General features: G+C 56.9%; 5 protein-coding genes across 5 annotated transcripts; 1 reads left to right on the top strand and 4 right to left on the bottom strand.

Annotated features, from left to right (window-relative positions):
* Positions 1-74: 74 nt before the first annotated feature.
* CC84DRAFT_1159091 (ArfGap-domain-containing protein) lies at positions 75-2,202 on the bottom strand. The gene is made up of 6 exons (XM_018177137.1): positions 1,951-2,202; positions 1,855-1,900; positions 1,683-1,805; positions 1,593-1,637; positions 1,442-1,544; positions 75-1,389 (listed from the first exon to the last, which is right to left on the bottom strand). Exons 1-6 carry the CDS (start codon positions 2,063-2,065, stop codon positions 187-189), a joined length of 1,635 nt encoding a protein of 544 aa, XP_018041965.1. The 5' UTR covers positions 2,066-2,202; the 3' UTR covers positions 75-186.
* A 167-nt stretch (positions 2,203-2,369) lies between these two features.
* On the bottom strand, positions 2,370-3,294 carry CC84DRAFT_1159090 (uncharacterized protein). Its single transcript, XM_018177136.1, has one exon. The coding sequence runs from the start codon at positions 3,177-3,179 to the stop codon at positions 2,481-2,483; it is 699 nt and encodes a 232-aa protein (XP_018041964.1). The 5' UTR covers positions 3,180-3,294; the 3' UTR covers positions 2,370-2,480.
* Positions 3,295-3,400: 106 nt separating this feature from the next.
* Positions 3,401-6,904, top strand: CC84DRAFT_1133505 (uncharacterized protein). The gene is made up of 3 exons (XM_018175978.1): positions 3,401-3,827; positions 3,921-4,573; positions 4,628-6,904. The coding sequence occupies exons 1-3, from the start codon at positions 3,821-3,823 to the stop codon at positions 6,536-6,538; spliced, it is 2,571 nt and encodes an 856-aa protein (XP_018041963.1). The 5' UTR covers positions 3,401-3,820; the 3' UTR covers positions 6,539-6,904.
* CC84DRAFT_1159088 (uncharacterized protein) lies at positions 6,898-7,767 on the bottom strand. The gene is made up of 2 exons (XM_018177135.1): positions 7,571-7,767; positions 6,898-7,410 (listed from the first exon to the last, which is right to left on the bottom strand). The coding sequence occupies exons 1-2, from the start codon at positions 7,597-7,599 to the stop codon at positions 7,143-7,145; spliced, it is 297 nt and encodes a 98-aa protein (XP_018041962.1). The 5' UTR covers positions 7,600-7,767; the 3' UTR covers positions 6,898-7,142.
* A 2,320-nt stretch (positions 7,768-10,087) lies between these two features.
* CC84DRAFT_1078759 (FAD/NAD(P)-binding domain-containing protein) lies at positions 10,088-12,849 on the bottom strand (the record flags this gene model as incomplete). The annotated part of the gene is made up of 2 exons (XM_018173810.1): positions 10,088-11,793; positions 11,841-12,849. 2 exons carry the CDS (start codon positions 12,847-12,849, stop codon positions 10,088-10,090), a joined length of 2,715 nt encoding a protein of 904 aa, XP_018041961.1.
* Between the last annotated feature and the right edge of the window lie 610 nt (positions 12,850-13,459).

Here is a 13,459-nt window from a genome sequence, read left to right as displayed (position 1 = left end):
ATCACGCATGCGTTTCATTTCGCTTCATTTCATTTCATTCTCCTTCTCGTGCCTATGCTCACTGCTTCCCACCCACACGCTTCTACCCCCCGTCTACACCTCCACAATCCCCACCACACCCGGTACCTCCAGTCTCTACGTATGTACGCCAACCCACACCCAAACCCTCCCCAGTTCCTACCCAACCTACTCCCAAACATTACTAAACAAATCATCCCCTCCCCCGAATCCGCCCGCCGGCTTACTCTGCGAAGTCGATTGGTGAGTCGCGGTCGTCGCGGTCGTCGTTTTCTGGACGGGCGCGGCACTGCTCCACCCGCCAAAGTCATCGTCCTGCGTCACGCTCGGGGCGCCCCAGCCAGGACTCTTCGGTGCCGCATGTGATTGCGTGCTGGGCTGGACTGGCGCATGCGATGTCGTCTGTTGTGCAGCGGGGGACGCCCACGCATCAGTGCTCCCCCACGCGTCCATGTTTGAGAAGCCAGAGAAGGAAGCTGCGGGTGCGGCTGCAGGGGTCGGGGCTGCTTGGGGTGCAGCGGGCTGGGAGAGGTTGAACGCCTGGTTGATTGGTGGTGAAACCATGCTCTGGACCGGAGGTTGGGGAGCGGGGGCAGACGGCATGGAGAGATCGAGGAGGTCGTTCATGCCCGAGCTTGTCTGCGCGGGCGCGGGCGCAGAAGAAAAGGCAGAGTAGTTGCTGCCTGCGGGGTTCTGTGTGGTTTGCCTGATCGGCGGCGACTTTTGTGCGGGCGCGGAGTCGAAGAAGTTGCCGCCGCCGCCGAACATGGCTGACGACGACGTAGAGGGCGGAGATTTGGCGCTCGAGAAGGAGTCCAGGCCGGAGAAGGGGGAGGGTTTCGGTGCGGCGGCGGGCGCGCCGAAGGAGAGGCTGCTGAATGCGTCATTCAGTCCACCGAACGAGGACTGCTGTGCCTGGGGCGACTGCTGCGAGGGAGAGGCGAGACCACCAAATGAGTCTTGCCGCGCGTGTTGCTGGGGCTGCGGCGGTGCGGCGGGCTTTGCGGCATACAGAGAGAGGATCGACTGCTTAAGGTCTGGCCGTGAGGGGGCGGCGGCGGCGGCTGGGCCGGTGCTGGAGGGTCGGGCGGGTTGAGATGGGGCACTACCTAGGAAGTCGAGTCCCAGCAGAGAGTCGCCAGCCTTGGTTTGTTTCGGTGGCGCTGGCTCAGCTTTCGGGGGAACAGCGCGTGGCTGAGGAGGCCCGGTGCTGGCGCGTGGAGGGGCAGGTGTCTCGTCGCCGAACAGATCGATGGCGGGCTGCGGTGGGGGCGCGGCTCGAGGTGGTGGGGGTGTGCGTGAGGACGAACCGCCGAGGCGTTGCGATGCAGAACGTTCGATCTGGACTTTTTCTTGGACCTTCTTCAGGGGCTGTTCGTGATGTTAGCCAAACGTGCGGGCGCAAGATGCATACGAGCCTCACCATGTCATCGTCCTCGACATCCAGTGATGCTGGGTCTGGCATGGGGCCGTCCATGACCCATCGCTTCGACTCGTACTTTGTGCGGATGAAGTTCTCAATCTTGCTGTCTAACAGTTAGAATTGGTGAAGGTGCAAGAGGCCGGCAACGTACGTTTCCGATGGGACGTGCCCAGGTGCCAGTTTTGCTTCCCAGTACCTATCCGCGTCAATTCAAGCCCAGTCTCAGCATAGGGAGACTGACTTGTTCGCGCGCGCGTTGCCCCACTTCAGCACGCTCTGTAGCTGTTCGTCGGTCCATGAATCCAGGTCCACTGATTTGACTTTGCTGATGTGTGTTCCCATGCCACGGTGAATGCCGGAGCATCTGTTATCTGTCAACGACGCATGTGGAGGGGTGGAGGCGGGAGGCGCACCGAATGCACACAAAGATGCCTAGGTTCCAGCTGGCCCATCGCGGGTCTGTCCTTTGTGTAAGCAGATTGAAACTCCTAGTTTTGCAATTTACACACGCTTGTTCCTCTTGCAATCCGCGCAGCTCTTGTTCGCCTCGATCTTGACCAAGCTCTTGAGCGTCTGGCGGTTCTGCTCCGCGCGATCGGCGGCGGGATTGGGCCGCCGTGACATGGTGGGCGGGCTGTCGTGTGCGCGGGAGGGCTACAGCTGAATCGGACAGGACGGGCGCAGAGAAGCGGCAACGAGGATGTAGGAGGGAAGGGGCTCTCTATCGCGGGGGCGTTTGTATGTTTCCGACTACAAGCCCGAGGGGTGCCACTACTGAGATGCCCAAACGTATGCTTGGCACCGTCAGAGTCGCACCAAAGACGTCTAGATTTCTGATTGGCCAGAGCTCCTGGTCTAGGTGCTCCCTATCTGAATAGAAAAGTCACGGTGTAGTCATGTTTTCATGCACTGGATATCAGACGAGTGGTTTGGAGTGCTATGCGATTCAGTAATTCAATTGGTATCATCCGTAACGCCAGTCCCATGCTGTGGTATCAAATGGGTATGGTACATATGCAAGTGTACAGTGCTGCAAGCATCATGCCGGGCGAAAGCGCCAGTCGTCCCAGTCGTCATCTTCAGACACGCTGTCTTCGTCCTCAGGCTGCAGCGCGGGAAGAGGCACAGTCTCCTCGCGGACGTCGGTAGCCGCATGCTTCACGCGAAGAGCCTCCCGCTGCTCGCGCAGCTTCTTCACGCGCTCTTCCAGCCCGTCCATCTCCTCGAACTCGTCTTGGAGCGCGTTGGCAGCATCCTCTTTCTCGTCCTCCATTTCCTCGTCGTTCCTAGCTCGCTGTGCCGTCTTGTCTTCTTTTGCCTGCGCCGCCAGCTGAGCTGCAGTCATGGGCGCAGACTCGATGACAGCGCCCGAGTACGATGCAGGGTTGTGCTGGGGTTCGGCGGCAGCCTGGTCCATCTCGGCCATGAAGGCGTCCAATTCATCATCGGCAGCTGGTAGAGGGGGCTTGGTGGCATCGGGTTGCTGGAGTGTGTCTTCTGTAGGTGCTGCCGCGGGCGCCTCTGCGTCCGGCGGGGTTGCTTCTGCCTCTTGCGCGGCGCCCTCGTCGAAGAAACCGGCGGGAACACCAGCCTGCTCTTCGGTCCTTGTTCGCTTCCGTTCCTCCGGCGTGTCCTCGACGGCTTTGCGCTTCTTCGAGGTCGGCGCGGACTGCTTGGGTGCCTTGGCCTGTTGGCGGGCAGCGCGTTGCTGCTTGAGCATGGACCGAACGTCGGCCATAGTGAGGTATGCAGAGAAGAGGATGTATTGTGTACGAGGATCTCGGTGGATCTGGTGGTCTTGGTGGAGTTGCGTCACCGGAGCTGGCGAGCTGGCCTGCTTCAGGTTGCATATGCAGCTCGCAGCGTATCGCAGCCGAGAAACGGCGCCCACGCATGCCAAGCGCCACCCGCCGCTCGGCCAAAGAGCTCCACCACCGCCCGCCTTCTCCTCACCTCCATCACCAGCCCACACGACACCAAGCGACAGCACTTTCCGCGCCCACGCTGTGCTCCCCGATTCTCTCGCCCTATAATCCCGTCGCGCGCCCTTTGACGCGACGTCGCCCGTCGCCATCGCCCTACGCGCGTGCACAGCTGCCGCAACAGCTCTCTGGTGAGCTACCGAGGGTACTGTCGCAAGGAAGCTGCGGCCCGGAACTGGCTATCGCGAACCTTCTCGCAGGGACTACGCCTGTCCTGGTGGCAAGGGGAACCCGCGCGCTTGTTTTCTAGTTAGACGCCGCTCCCTGTCGTCTGTCTGTTCGCGCAGCAGCTCGCAGCGGAGGCTCAGCCCTTTTGTAGACCGTGAATTATCTGCTCTTTGCGTAACTTGACAATCAGTCGCGTTGTTTTGAGCCCACATCTGCCCGCTGTCCCACCATGGCTGGTAAGCACCCTCCATCGCGTATTCGCATCTCAACAGGCTACACGCGTCGCACCACCTCGAAGCCCCGCCATGATGCTAACATGGTTGCCACAGACGAAGTGCGCCGCTCCGGACGCGCCAACAAGGGCCATCACACTAAGAATGCCGACGCGCTCGACGAGGTCGTAGCTGGCAAGCCAAAGTCGTCGAAACCCAAGACCGACAAGAAGCCTAAAGTAGGCGCAAATGCCACACCGGCACGCTCGCAATCTGCGCCGTCCGACGACGCCGAGGAGGAGGAACAGCAAGGCGAGGAAATAATCCGCTGTGTGTGTGGCCTGCGAGAAGAGATCGAAGACGATGACCGCAAGATGATCTGCTGCGACCGCTGCCAGGCATGGCAACACAACAAATGCCTGCACCTGCCCGAGGCCGATGCCTACTGGAAGAAGAGGACGTACTATTGCGAGCAGTGCAAGCCAGAGGAGCACCAAGAACTGCTTGCGCTCATGGCCAAGGGCGAAGAGCCGTGGCTCAAGTGGGGCAAGAAGGGCGCGAAGCCTCCCAAGTCGCGTCCCATCGATGTGAAGCCGGGCAGCAAGCCAGCAGCGAAAGGTGAAACAGCTACGCCGCAGCCTTCTCAGCCAGCCGCTCCGAGTCCGGCTGCTGCACCTCAATCCAATGCGCCCAGTCCGGCCCCGCCCGCGCCCATTGCAGTCAAGACAGAAGTCGCGACCGATGGCCACGCCGTGGCAGCCGAAGTCCAGGTATGCCGAGTTACTCATGCAAAGATAGAGGGTGTTTCTGCTGACGTGCTCCAGCCGACCAAGCCGCAGTCGCCGCTTGGCGAAAAGCGACGACACGAGCCCTCAGAGAAGGAAGGTGCGAGCAAGAAGCGGAGGAAGCCTAGTGCTCCCAAGAACGAGATCCCGCCAGCCCCAACAGGTGCCGCAGAAATCGACGCCCTGCCTACCAAGCAGAAGGTGGTGACCGAGAAGCTGCGGGAGACCTTCATCCCGCTCATCACCGCCGCGTCTGAGTCTCGCGGATACGAGATACCGGAAGGTCAGACTGCGCACTCCATCGCCACGCGACTTGCGCTCGAGGTAGACCATGCCGCTTTCCTGCGCCATGGCGAACCGGCGGGTCCAGAATCGCGCTATTCTTTCCAACTTCGCACCATCCTCGTCAACATCCGAAAGAATGCTGGCTTGATGGACCAGTTACTGTCTGGAAGCCTCAAAGCGGACGACATTGTCGCCATGTCTTCAGAAGACATGGCCAGTGATGAGAAACAGCGCGAATATGCCAGGATCAGGCAGCAGAACGAAAAGCAGATGATCCTCACTGAGGAGCCCGGTCCTCGGTATCGCACAACGCACAAAGGTGACGAGCTTGTGGAGAACGAAGCTGCTAGCACTACCCAGCAAGACGACTTTAAGTCGCCACCGCCGCCTCAGAATGATGAGAAGCCCGCGCTGCAGTCTCCCACACAAGAGTCACATGCAGTGGAGCTGCCCGAGGATGTTGGTCGACGCGAACCCATCGCTGTTGATACAACCGGAGGAGCAGATAGCGCGCGACGGCCATCAACGAACTTTGACATTAATTCTGTCTTTGCTCAAGTTCGCTCGCCACAGAACGACCAGCACTCGTTCCTCCAACGGCGTCAGAGCTCCATTCACCAGCAAACAGAGAAGAGCACTCAAGTCGATGCTGATGTCGACCGTCTCCTCAAAGACGAAGATGGCGATGTGGATATGTCTACCTTCTCCGACGAGACCATCGTCTGGCGCGGCTCTATCGAAATGCAGCACATGGAGCCCTGCGCCTCTGTCGCACGCTTCGTTGCGGGCGGCGACTTCGGCAAGGCCATCCCTTGGAACAAGCTCCTGTCCTCCACGCTGCCCATTGCCGGCCGCATCGAGGAGGCCAGAGGCGATGAGTACATCCGCGGCCTCGCGACGACCGGGAGCCACGACGTGGCCGTGCTCTCGCTGAGCCCCGTGTCTGCCGAGGGCCGCACCGTCATGGACACGCTGTACAAATACTTCCACGACCGCACGCGCTGGGGCGTCATCCCCGTCGATAAGCTCGAGAACGAGGCCATGCGCGACCTCTACGTCATCCCTGTCCCCGCGGGCCCCAGCAACCTCCCCCAGTTCATGGACCTCCTCGAGCACTGCATCATCGAGACCCCGCGCAAGGAGGACATGCTGCTCCTCGCGCTGGTTGCTAAGCTACCAGATCCTCAGCCCCTGGCGCCCTTCCCGCAGCTCGATGTCAATGCGACGCCGACGCCGGTGCAGGCAACGAATGGTGCAGGTCCGAGCCCAAGCCCGCTCACGAATCCCCACGGGCCGAGCTACTCCCCTGTCGCACCAGCGTTCCCGCCGAATCCGTATCTCGCGCAACAGCAGTCTGCTCAACCGAACAACGGCTTCAGCCATACGCCCACGCCCCCGCAACCGCAGGCGCAGGCACCACAGTCCATCCAACCTCCACCGCCAGGTGCAGCTCCGCCGTTTAACCCCGCGACTATCCTAGGTCCGTACATGGCGAGCCCCGTGGTGCAGCAGCTGTTGCAGAACCCGTATACGGCGGAAACGCTGCGGAACTTGAAGGATGTGCTGGACAAAGTGCCCGCGGCGAGAGAGGATATCGGGGTCTTGACGGAGTATGTGTGGAGTAGAAATGCGCAGTCGAGTGCCCCGGTGAATGGAGGGAAGTAGGGTATGGAAGGGGGTGGGACAGTGGTGTGACGGAGACGAGATGAAGGAAGAGGAGGATTTTGTGCTTTTGGTTTCTGATACGTCTTGCGCGCGGCGCTTGGGCGTTGGGACTGGCTATGGCTACGAAATGGTGGTTCCTTTCTATACCCCGTGCGTGCTGGGGTTTGGCGGTTGTGTCCTTGTTCGCTTCACTTCTTACGAGTCCGACTTATGGACTGGCAGCTTTGGGTTTCGTGGCTCTATCTGATTTGCAGCGCAACGGACACATGTTGCAGCAATTCATGTCAGAGGAAAATAGTCAATACTGCTTAAACTGGTCTCAACTCTTTGGAAATAGGAAGGGGTATTTCGTTAATTGAGATGTGCATGTGCAATTGTTTGAATTGAACTGTGGTAGTCATGGAATAGGAAACCCGGACGCCTGGCGCTGATGTCCATCCCTGTGTTCCGTCCAAGTGCTGTACAGTGCCCGAATAGCAAATAAAACGAACGCCGGATATGCATGCGGTGCTGATGCGCACAAGGGGTGGGTCGTGTACGACCTCTCTGCTTCTTCCTTGACTCTTCTCATCCCCATCCCCATCCCCATTCCCCCTTCCCACGTCTAAAAGATCAGCCTAAACCCCCAATACAGCACCAAGCACACCCCGATGATTATCCCAGCCAGCTTCAGCACCGCGACTTTGTTTCCACTCTGCGCCATGCGCGTCAGTCGCCCCGCGCTGCCTTTTATCGTCGTGCCCAGCGAGGAGAAGGTATCGGATGTGCTCTCGATCAGCGTGTGGTCCCGCGCGTTGTCGTAGATGTCGATGGTGACGCCGCGCAGGGCGGTGACCTTTGAGGAGAGCTCGTCGAGGAGACGGTCGTTTTGTCTGGGGGTGGGTTAGGCTAGTGGAGAAGGAGGGAGGTGGAGGGTGGAAGAGAAGGTGGGGCGCGCGCGCGAACGGGTGCTTGTGGTGGAAGAGCGCAAAGGGTGTGGGAGCAGGGATTGAAAGGTGGCAGTGAGGAGGGACTGAAGTTGAGGGGGCGTACTGTTCTCGTTCCCAGGCTTGCGACGACATGGTGAGGGTGTAGGGGTGGTGTGCTGCGGCGTGCAGGGGGGTTGGATTGGGCGTTCGCTGTTTGGTTGGGAGGCTGCGGTAGGTAGTGGCGGCTTGCGCGATGCGTTTCGACGGTGAATTCGAGGGTTGCGAGTTGAGTGAGGTCGTTTGCGGGCAATCCAAGATGCGAGGCGTGATGTGAGGCTCGGCTCGGTGGTGACGGTGGAGGTCCAGGCGCCGAGTTTAGCGTGGCGCGTGATTGGTTGGGCTCCGGGTGGGTTCGTGGGGGAAAGACCCTCTTTCCTCTCCACTTCTCGCGTACTGTACGTCGGCTTCGGACGGTTCAATCGTGCATCGTTCACAGACTAAACTTCTCAACTTCTTGACATGCACATGTTCCATCGTTTGGAATAAATGATTGTGTGGTTTCTGTTGCACCTTGGTGTTTCTGTTCATAGTTACCCTGAGAAGTACCGTTGGAAACTTTGAGTACTCTCTATTGGGACCGACGAGTCCGAGTGTCCATTTTGTGCCGCTTTCCTTAAAACTGCTCTGATAGAGTGCCTGGAAGCATATTTGGACTTTTTCCTCGAGTTTAGTGTGCACATTGAGGTAGAAGGTTTTGTCTCGCTGTATATGCAGTGTCCCATACCTAAGAGATTACGGGGCCGTAGACTTCTGAACACGTGGAATATTGCATACGCCGAAGTTATGTTGACACCTATAAGTATAGAATGCACAACAGCTGATTGAAATTAGTTGGATGTCTGACGCATATGAACAGTTTCATGAACGTTTAGATTGGTACTCAAATACTATAGACAATATGACAAGATGTTGCAGCGTTGAGGATTGGCTTGAGAACCGCATGTTAAATAATAACAATTTCTATAAGTCCTACTCAAACAAAGTATTGTAGAAGGTTACCCCAGTCGTCTGCTGAAACTAGACACTATAGGGAGCCCTGGAAACGTGCGACTCGTCGACACGACACTATGGTCAGATATAAGGCCTGAATATACCACACTGAGTCTTTGCTGGGGCTCAAAAGATGGTCCACGCCCCCTTGAGACGACGGCAGAGAATAGGGGACAGCAAGTAACTGGTATTCCAGTGGAAAGCCTTCCGAGAGCCTTTCGTGGCGCTATTGAAATTACTCTTCGCCTCCATCAAAAGTTTCTCTGGATCGACAGCCTATGTATTATCCAAGATGAGAAGTTAGATTGGTAACAGGAAGCTACCCTCATGGCGGCCATATATGGGAGTTCCTTCTTAACAATCGCTACCACGTCTTCCGTAGACTGCGAGGTGGTTGCGATGTTGAACCATGGAGTTTAGAAGTCATTGAGGGCACGAGTACCTTTCCCCAGAAAGAAAATTCGCCATATCTAGTCGGATCTCTCTTCCGTGTTAAACTCAAACGAAGCGACACATTGGCTCGACTCAGAGGAGCGCATATCACCGGTCAACCACCTCTTCATACAAGAGGATGGGCCTTGCAAGAAGCACATGTTTCCCGGCGATTAATGCACATAATGACACACCAGATGGTATGGCAATGTCAAGCAGAGTTTGACCATGAGGACAACAGCGTGTTGCCTTCCCAAGGCCGGGTGCTTGCTCCTCTCCGCGAAGCCGGATTCCTGTGGCATCGAGACAACATTGCGCATCCATATAGTCTATCAAATATCCAATGTAAATCCCGTACAGGTGGGATAGCAGACCAACTCTGGTGGTTGGTACTCATCGCGATACCAGACAAGCCTCGGTCGCACCTCCGGCTTGGGTGTGGTAATGCTTCCGTCGGTCTAGAAGCAGAATACTCAGAGTCTGCGCACGACTTTATAAAGCAAATTCTACGTACCTGGGAAGAAGCTACCATACATCTTCATTGAGTTGACATCTTATAAGTTACTAGGCAAGTCCCCTTGCCTAATTCTTATATTCTATAGCTGATCATCTGGGTGGCAGTTGCCTCCAGCTGAAGCGCAGTTAGATGGCAAAACTACGGCTCAAAGGGCGACAACTGACGCATTTCCATTATACTCTCATGCAATTGCACCTGGAATGGCCTGTTGCAACACCATACTTCTGTATAGAGACAATAGATACATCCCTTTCGGCGCTATATACAAGTCAAAGAAGCACCAGTGTGGCTTGCGATCACTTGAGTTCATATGCTATTAGCTTGACGCGTTATCGCTGGCAGTCACACGCATGAATGTGAGCACGGGCACTGGTGATCCAGTATTAGATCCATATTCTAGGCGCACCTGGGACCTCAAGTTCCCCTAGCATCGACCGGCACTCGATTGGCAAAGGCTCCAAGTTATATCCAGCCAGCACGTTGTCACAGAACGCAGTGTCACGCACAGGAACAAAATGAGAATCGAAAGTGTTTTATACAAATGAAGCATATCGCTCACAGTAACAATGTAGTATGTACAAGAAAATATGCAAACCCATCGAAGTCTACCCTAACCATTCATGCAAAGGCCGTTGATCGCATCTACGCATTGACACACTGCGAATACCAGTCGTTCATCTTCACACACGTTCCCTGTGCGCACTGTGTTGCGCCGGTATAGGTCTTACCGCCGCACTGGCCGTACAACTGGACTGTGCCGCTAGACGCACCGCCACCAGCAGTGGGGGTAGCTGCAGATGCAGAACCGGGTGCAGACGCGGACGTAGGCTTGGAAGCAGGCGCTGAGGGAGAGCGAGTGCTGATGGCGACGGCGCTGGAAAAGGCGATTGATGCGGGCGCTGAGGCGGCTCCGCTGGTGGTGGGCTCAGGGTTAGATGTTGCGTACCCAGAGACAGGGACGGAAGCAGCAGGTGCCGATGCAACGATGCTACTAGCAGGAGTCGCTGGCGCGCTTGAGGAAGATGCAGTGCCATTGCCAGGTGCAGGAGCAGCACCATCCAGCGCGAGGATCTTGGCTACAGCGTGCTCGGCAACAACCATGACGGTGGCCTGGGTGTTTCCGGTGGGCAGGTCAGCGTGGATGGACGCATCGACGACGAAGAGGTTGTCCGTGCCGTAGACGAGGGTATTTGCGTCGACGACCACACCGGCATCGCCCTTTGTGCCCATCTTCGCGGTGCCGACCCAGTGGGAGCCGGTGACATGCTCCTTGATGAGATCAGCGCCCGTGACGTTGGTTCCGGTGGTGCTGCCTGCGGAGAGGAAGGAGAGGGTCGAGTTGGGTGCGCTGGTCATCTTGAGCAGGCGGTTCATGAAACTGGTGATGGCCTCCTTGTCCTCGGCGGTCTGGAGCCAGGGCTCCGAAGTGAGCTCGGTGGCGCCGTCGGAGGTGATGCCCAAGCTGCCGACGGATGTGAGACCGTGGGTAAGGTAGATCTTCATTTGGATGGTGTTGTTGGCGGGGCCGTTGCATGTGCCCTGGATGAACATCTCAGAGCCGCTGGTGGTGTTGACCGAGGTCCAGAAGTTCAAACGCTGTCCTGACTGGGCGAGGATGCCAGATGCTTTGGCGAACTGGTCAATGACAGTCTGGTTGGGGGAGGTGATGTCGGTGGTAGCAACGGAGCTCATGGGCTCGGAAGTCTTGAACTTCAGGGTGAAAATGACGTGGTCCTTGATCTCAGCGCCGACAGGCAGATCGATCCATTCGGACTCCGTAGGAAGAGTCACGCCGCTAGATCCAGATGCGACAGTCTGCAGTTGCTCTGCTGGGCCAATTCCACTGTTGAACAGAATGCGAGGTGTGGACATGGCGCCGGCCGACAGGACGACCTTGCCGCCAGCATTGATGTTGTAGATAACACGCTTGCCATCCTCCGTCTCAGTCTCAACACCGCTGATGGTAGTGCCATTGCGGACAGCGCGGACAACCTTGGTGTTAAGCATCAACTTGAAGTTATCAAGCTTCTGAGCTTCTGGGAGGTAATTGCGCACAGGACCAGCGCGCATACCGTTCTTCAGATCCCACGGAGGATGTCCGTACACGTTCTGTCGGGCGTTGTTATCACCGTCAATCAAATCGGTCTCGGTGAAGCCGTTCGATCCGAGGAACTTGGACAAGACACCGTATGCCTCGTCATTGTAGCGAGTGCCGTCCTCCGAGCCATAGTTCTGGCCAGGGTTGCGTTCGTAGAGACGATCGGCGGACGCGGAAACGTCGCTCCACTTCCAGCCAGCGGGCCACTTGTCGTCGAAATCGCGCGACTGAGGCTTGACGAACATCATTGCTATACGGAGTCAGAGCAGCCTTTTTGAAAGCGGACGTGATACATACCGTTGACCATGGTGCCACCTCCAAGAAGGCAACCGGCTTGGTCAGCTGTGTCAGTGCAGAGCTTGTTCGTGCCAACCTGGTTGAGGTAGTAGTCGAGCCCGGGAACATCGTACATGCTGACGGAGCTGTTCCATGACAGAGTGTCGTTGTTGCCAGTGAAAGCAAGCGAAGGGCCACCACGCTCCAGCAGAAGAACGGATGCGCCGCTCTCAGCAATGCGCTCTGCAGCGATGATACCGGCAGGACCAGCGCCGCACACGATGTAGTCGTAGGTCGAGTCTGAGATGGTAGCCGTGTTATTAGTAGGAGTGGTGCTGTTTGAAGAGCCACCACCACCGATTGGGGTGGTCGAGTTGCCAGTGGAATTGCCAGAGCCGCCAGCGCTTCCCGTGGCCATGGCAGCCCAGGTCGCGAAATCGGCACTCTGTGCATCAGACACCGTGAAACCAAACGATCCATAACCTCCATTGTGCATGTTTAGGACAGCACTGGCAGTCGAGGGATCTGTGAGGGGAGTGTCTGAGTAGGCCCAACTGAAGACATTTGTAGTATCAGACAGGACGATTCCTTCTGCGGCGGTATCGCCAATGCAGTTCTTGCAAAGAAAGGTGTAAGAGAACGCAGTGTCGTTCACCCATGTACCTTCGGGAATGGTAGTCATGGAGAAGTCTCCAGTAACCACGGGAGGGTTGGTGTACCCAGTAGCCTTGCGGAAAGACGAAATGACCTCTCCACCATGAGGCCAGGCTGTGACGAGGACACTGCCTACCATCGACTGGCCCAAAGGAAAACCTGCCCAACCTCCATCGTTGGTGATAGGAGCGACCAATTGGGCGATGAGGTCGCTTGTAAGGGTTTCAGGTAGTGCATAACCGAGCTTATACCCAGAGGAATGCTGGAACCCGTTGAAAGTGATGCCAGTCTTCTCATCAGTGTAGACAGATGCTGTAAGTTGAGCCGAGGCGCGCAACGCCAAGATGGCTGAAGAAAGAATGAATGAACGGGACATCGTGCTCTAAGTGTGAATGAGTGTACGGCACGGCCAAAAAGAATGAAATTGCCTTCAAGGCAAGAAAAGAACAAAGTTCAGAGAACGGAAGTAAGCTGCAAGGCACTGATAGAGTGCACGTTTGAGGACACAAGCCACGTTATGTAGTCTTGGGTCGGACATAATCTCGTGGGTCTTCGCAATCTTGAATTTTGCAAATGCGCAGCCATACACGTCCGCAAGGATCCTGCTGACCTTGGGAAGGCGCTGGGGACCCGCCGTCCCGGCACAGAACGATCCAGAAACATGGCCCAGGAACGGTTGATGAAAATGAGGTCCGACTAAAGTGGGAACATCCCGTGTGACATTGATTAAATGACGACGTGGGCTCTAGGCGCCAATGGAAACATGTGCACGCTAGTCTTTATGCAGGTCGTTGGTGTTGTTTCATGAGGCTCCGGGGACTTGCTATCTGCCGACCGAGTGTTTCGAAACCGCAAAGCCTGGATCGCATGAAAAGCCGACTCGGTACCTCTCGTTTTGTGGCGGGACCAATATGTTCGCATATCTGGTTGGCGATGGTGAGGCAAACCGGCGCTTTGAGAATTCAAGCAAGCAAACGGGCCGAACG

This window comes from Paraphaeosphaeria sporulosa, assembly GCF_001642045.1.
Source record: "Paraphaeosphaeria sporulosa strain AP3s5-JAC2a unplaced genomic scaffold CC84scaffold_1, whole genome shotgun sequence".
In the NCBI taxonomy this organism is placed as follows: domain Eukaryota; kingdom Fungi; phylum Ascomycota; class Dothideomycetes; order Pleosporales; family Didymosphaeriaceae; genus Paraphaeosphaeria; species Paraphaeosphaeria sporulosa.
This window is presented reverse-complemented; position numbering and strand designations above follow the sequence as displayed.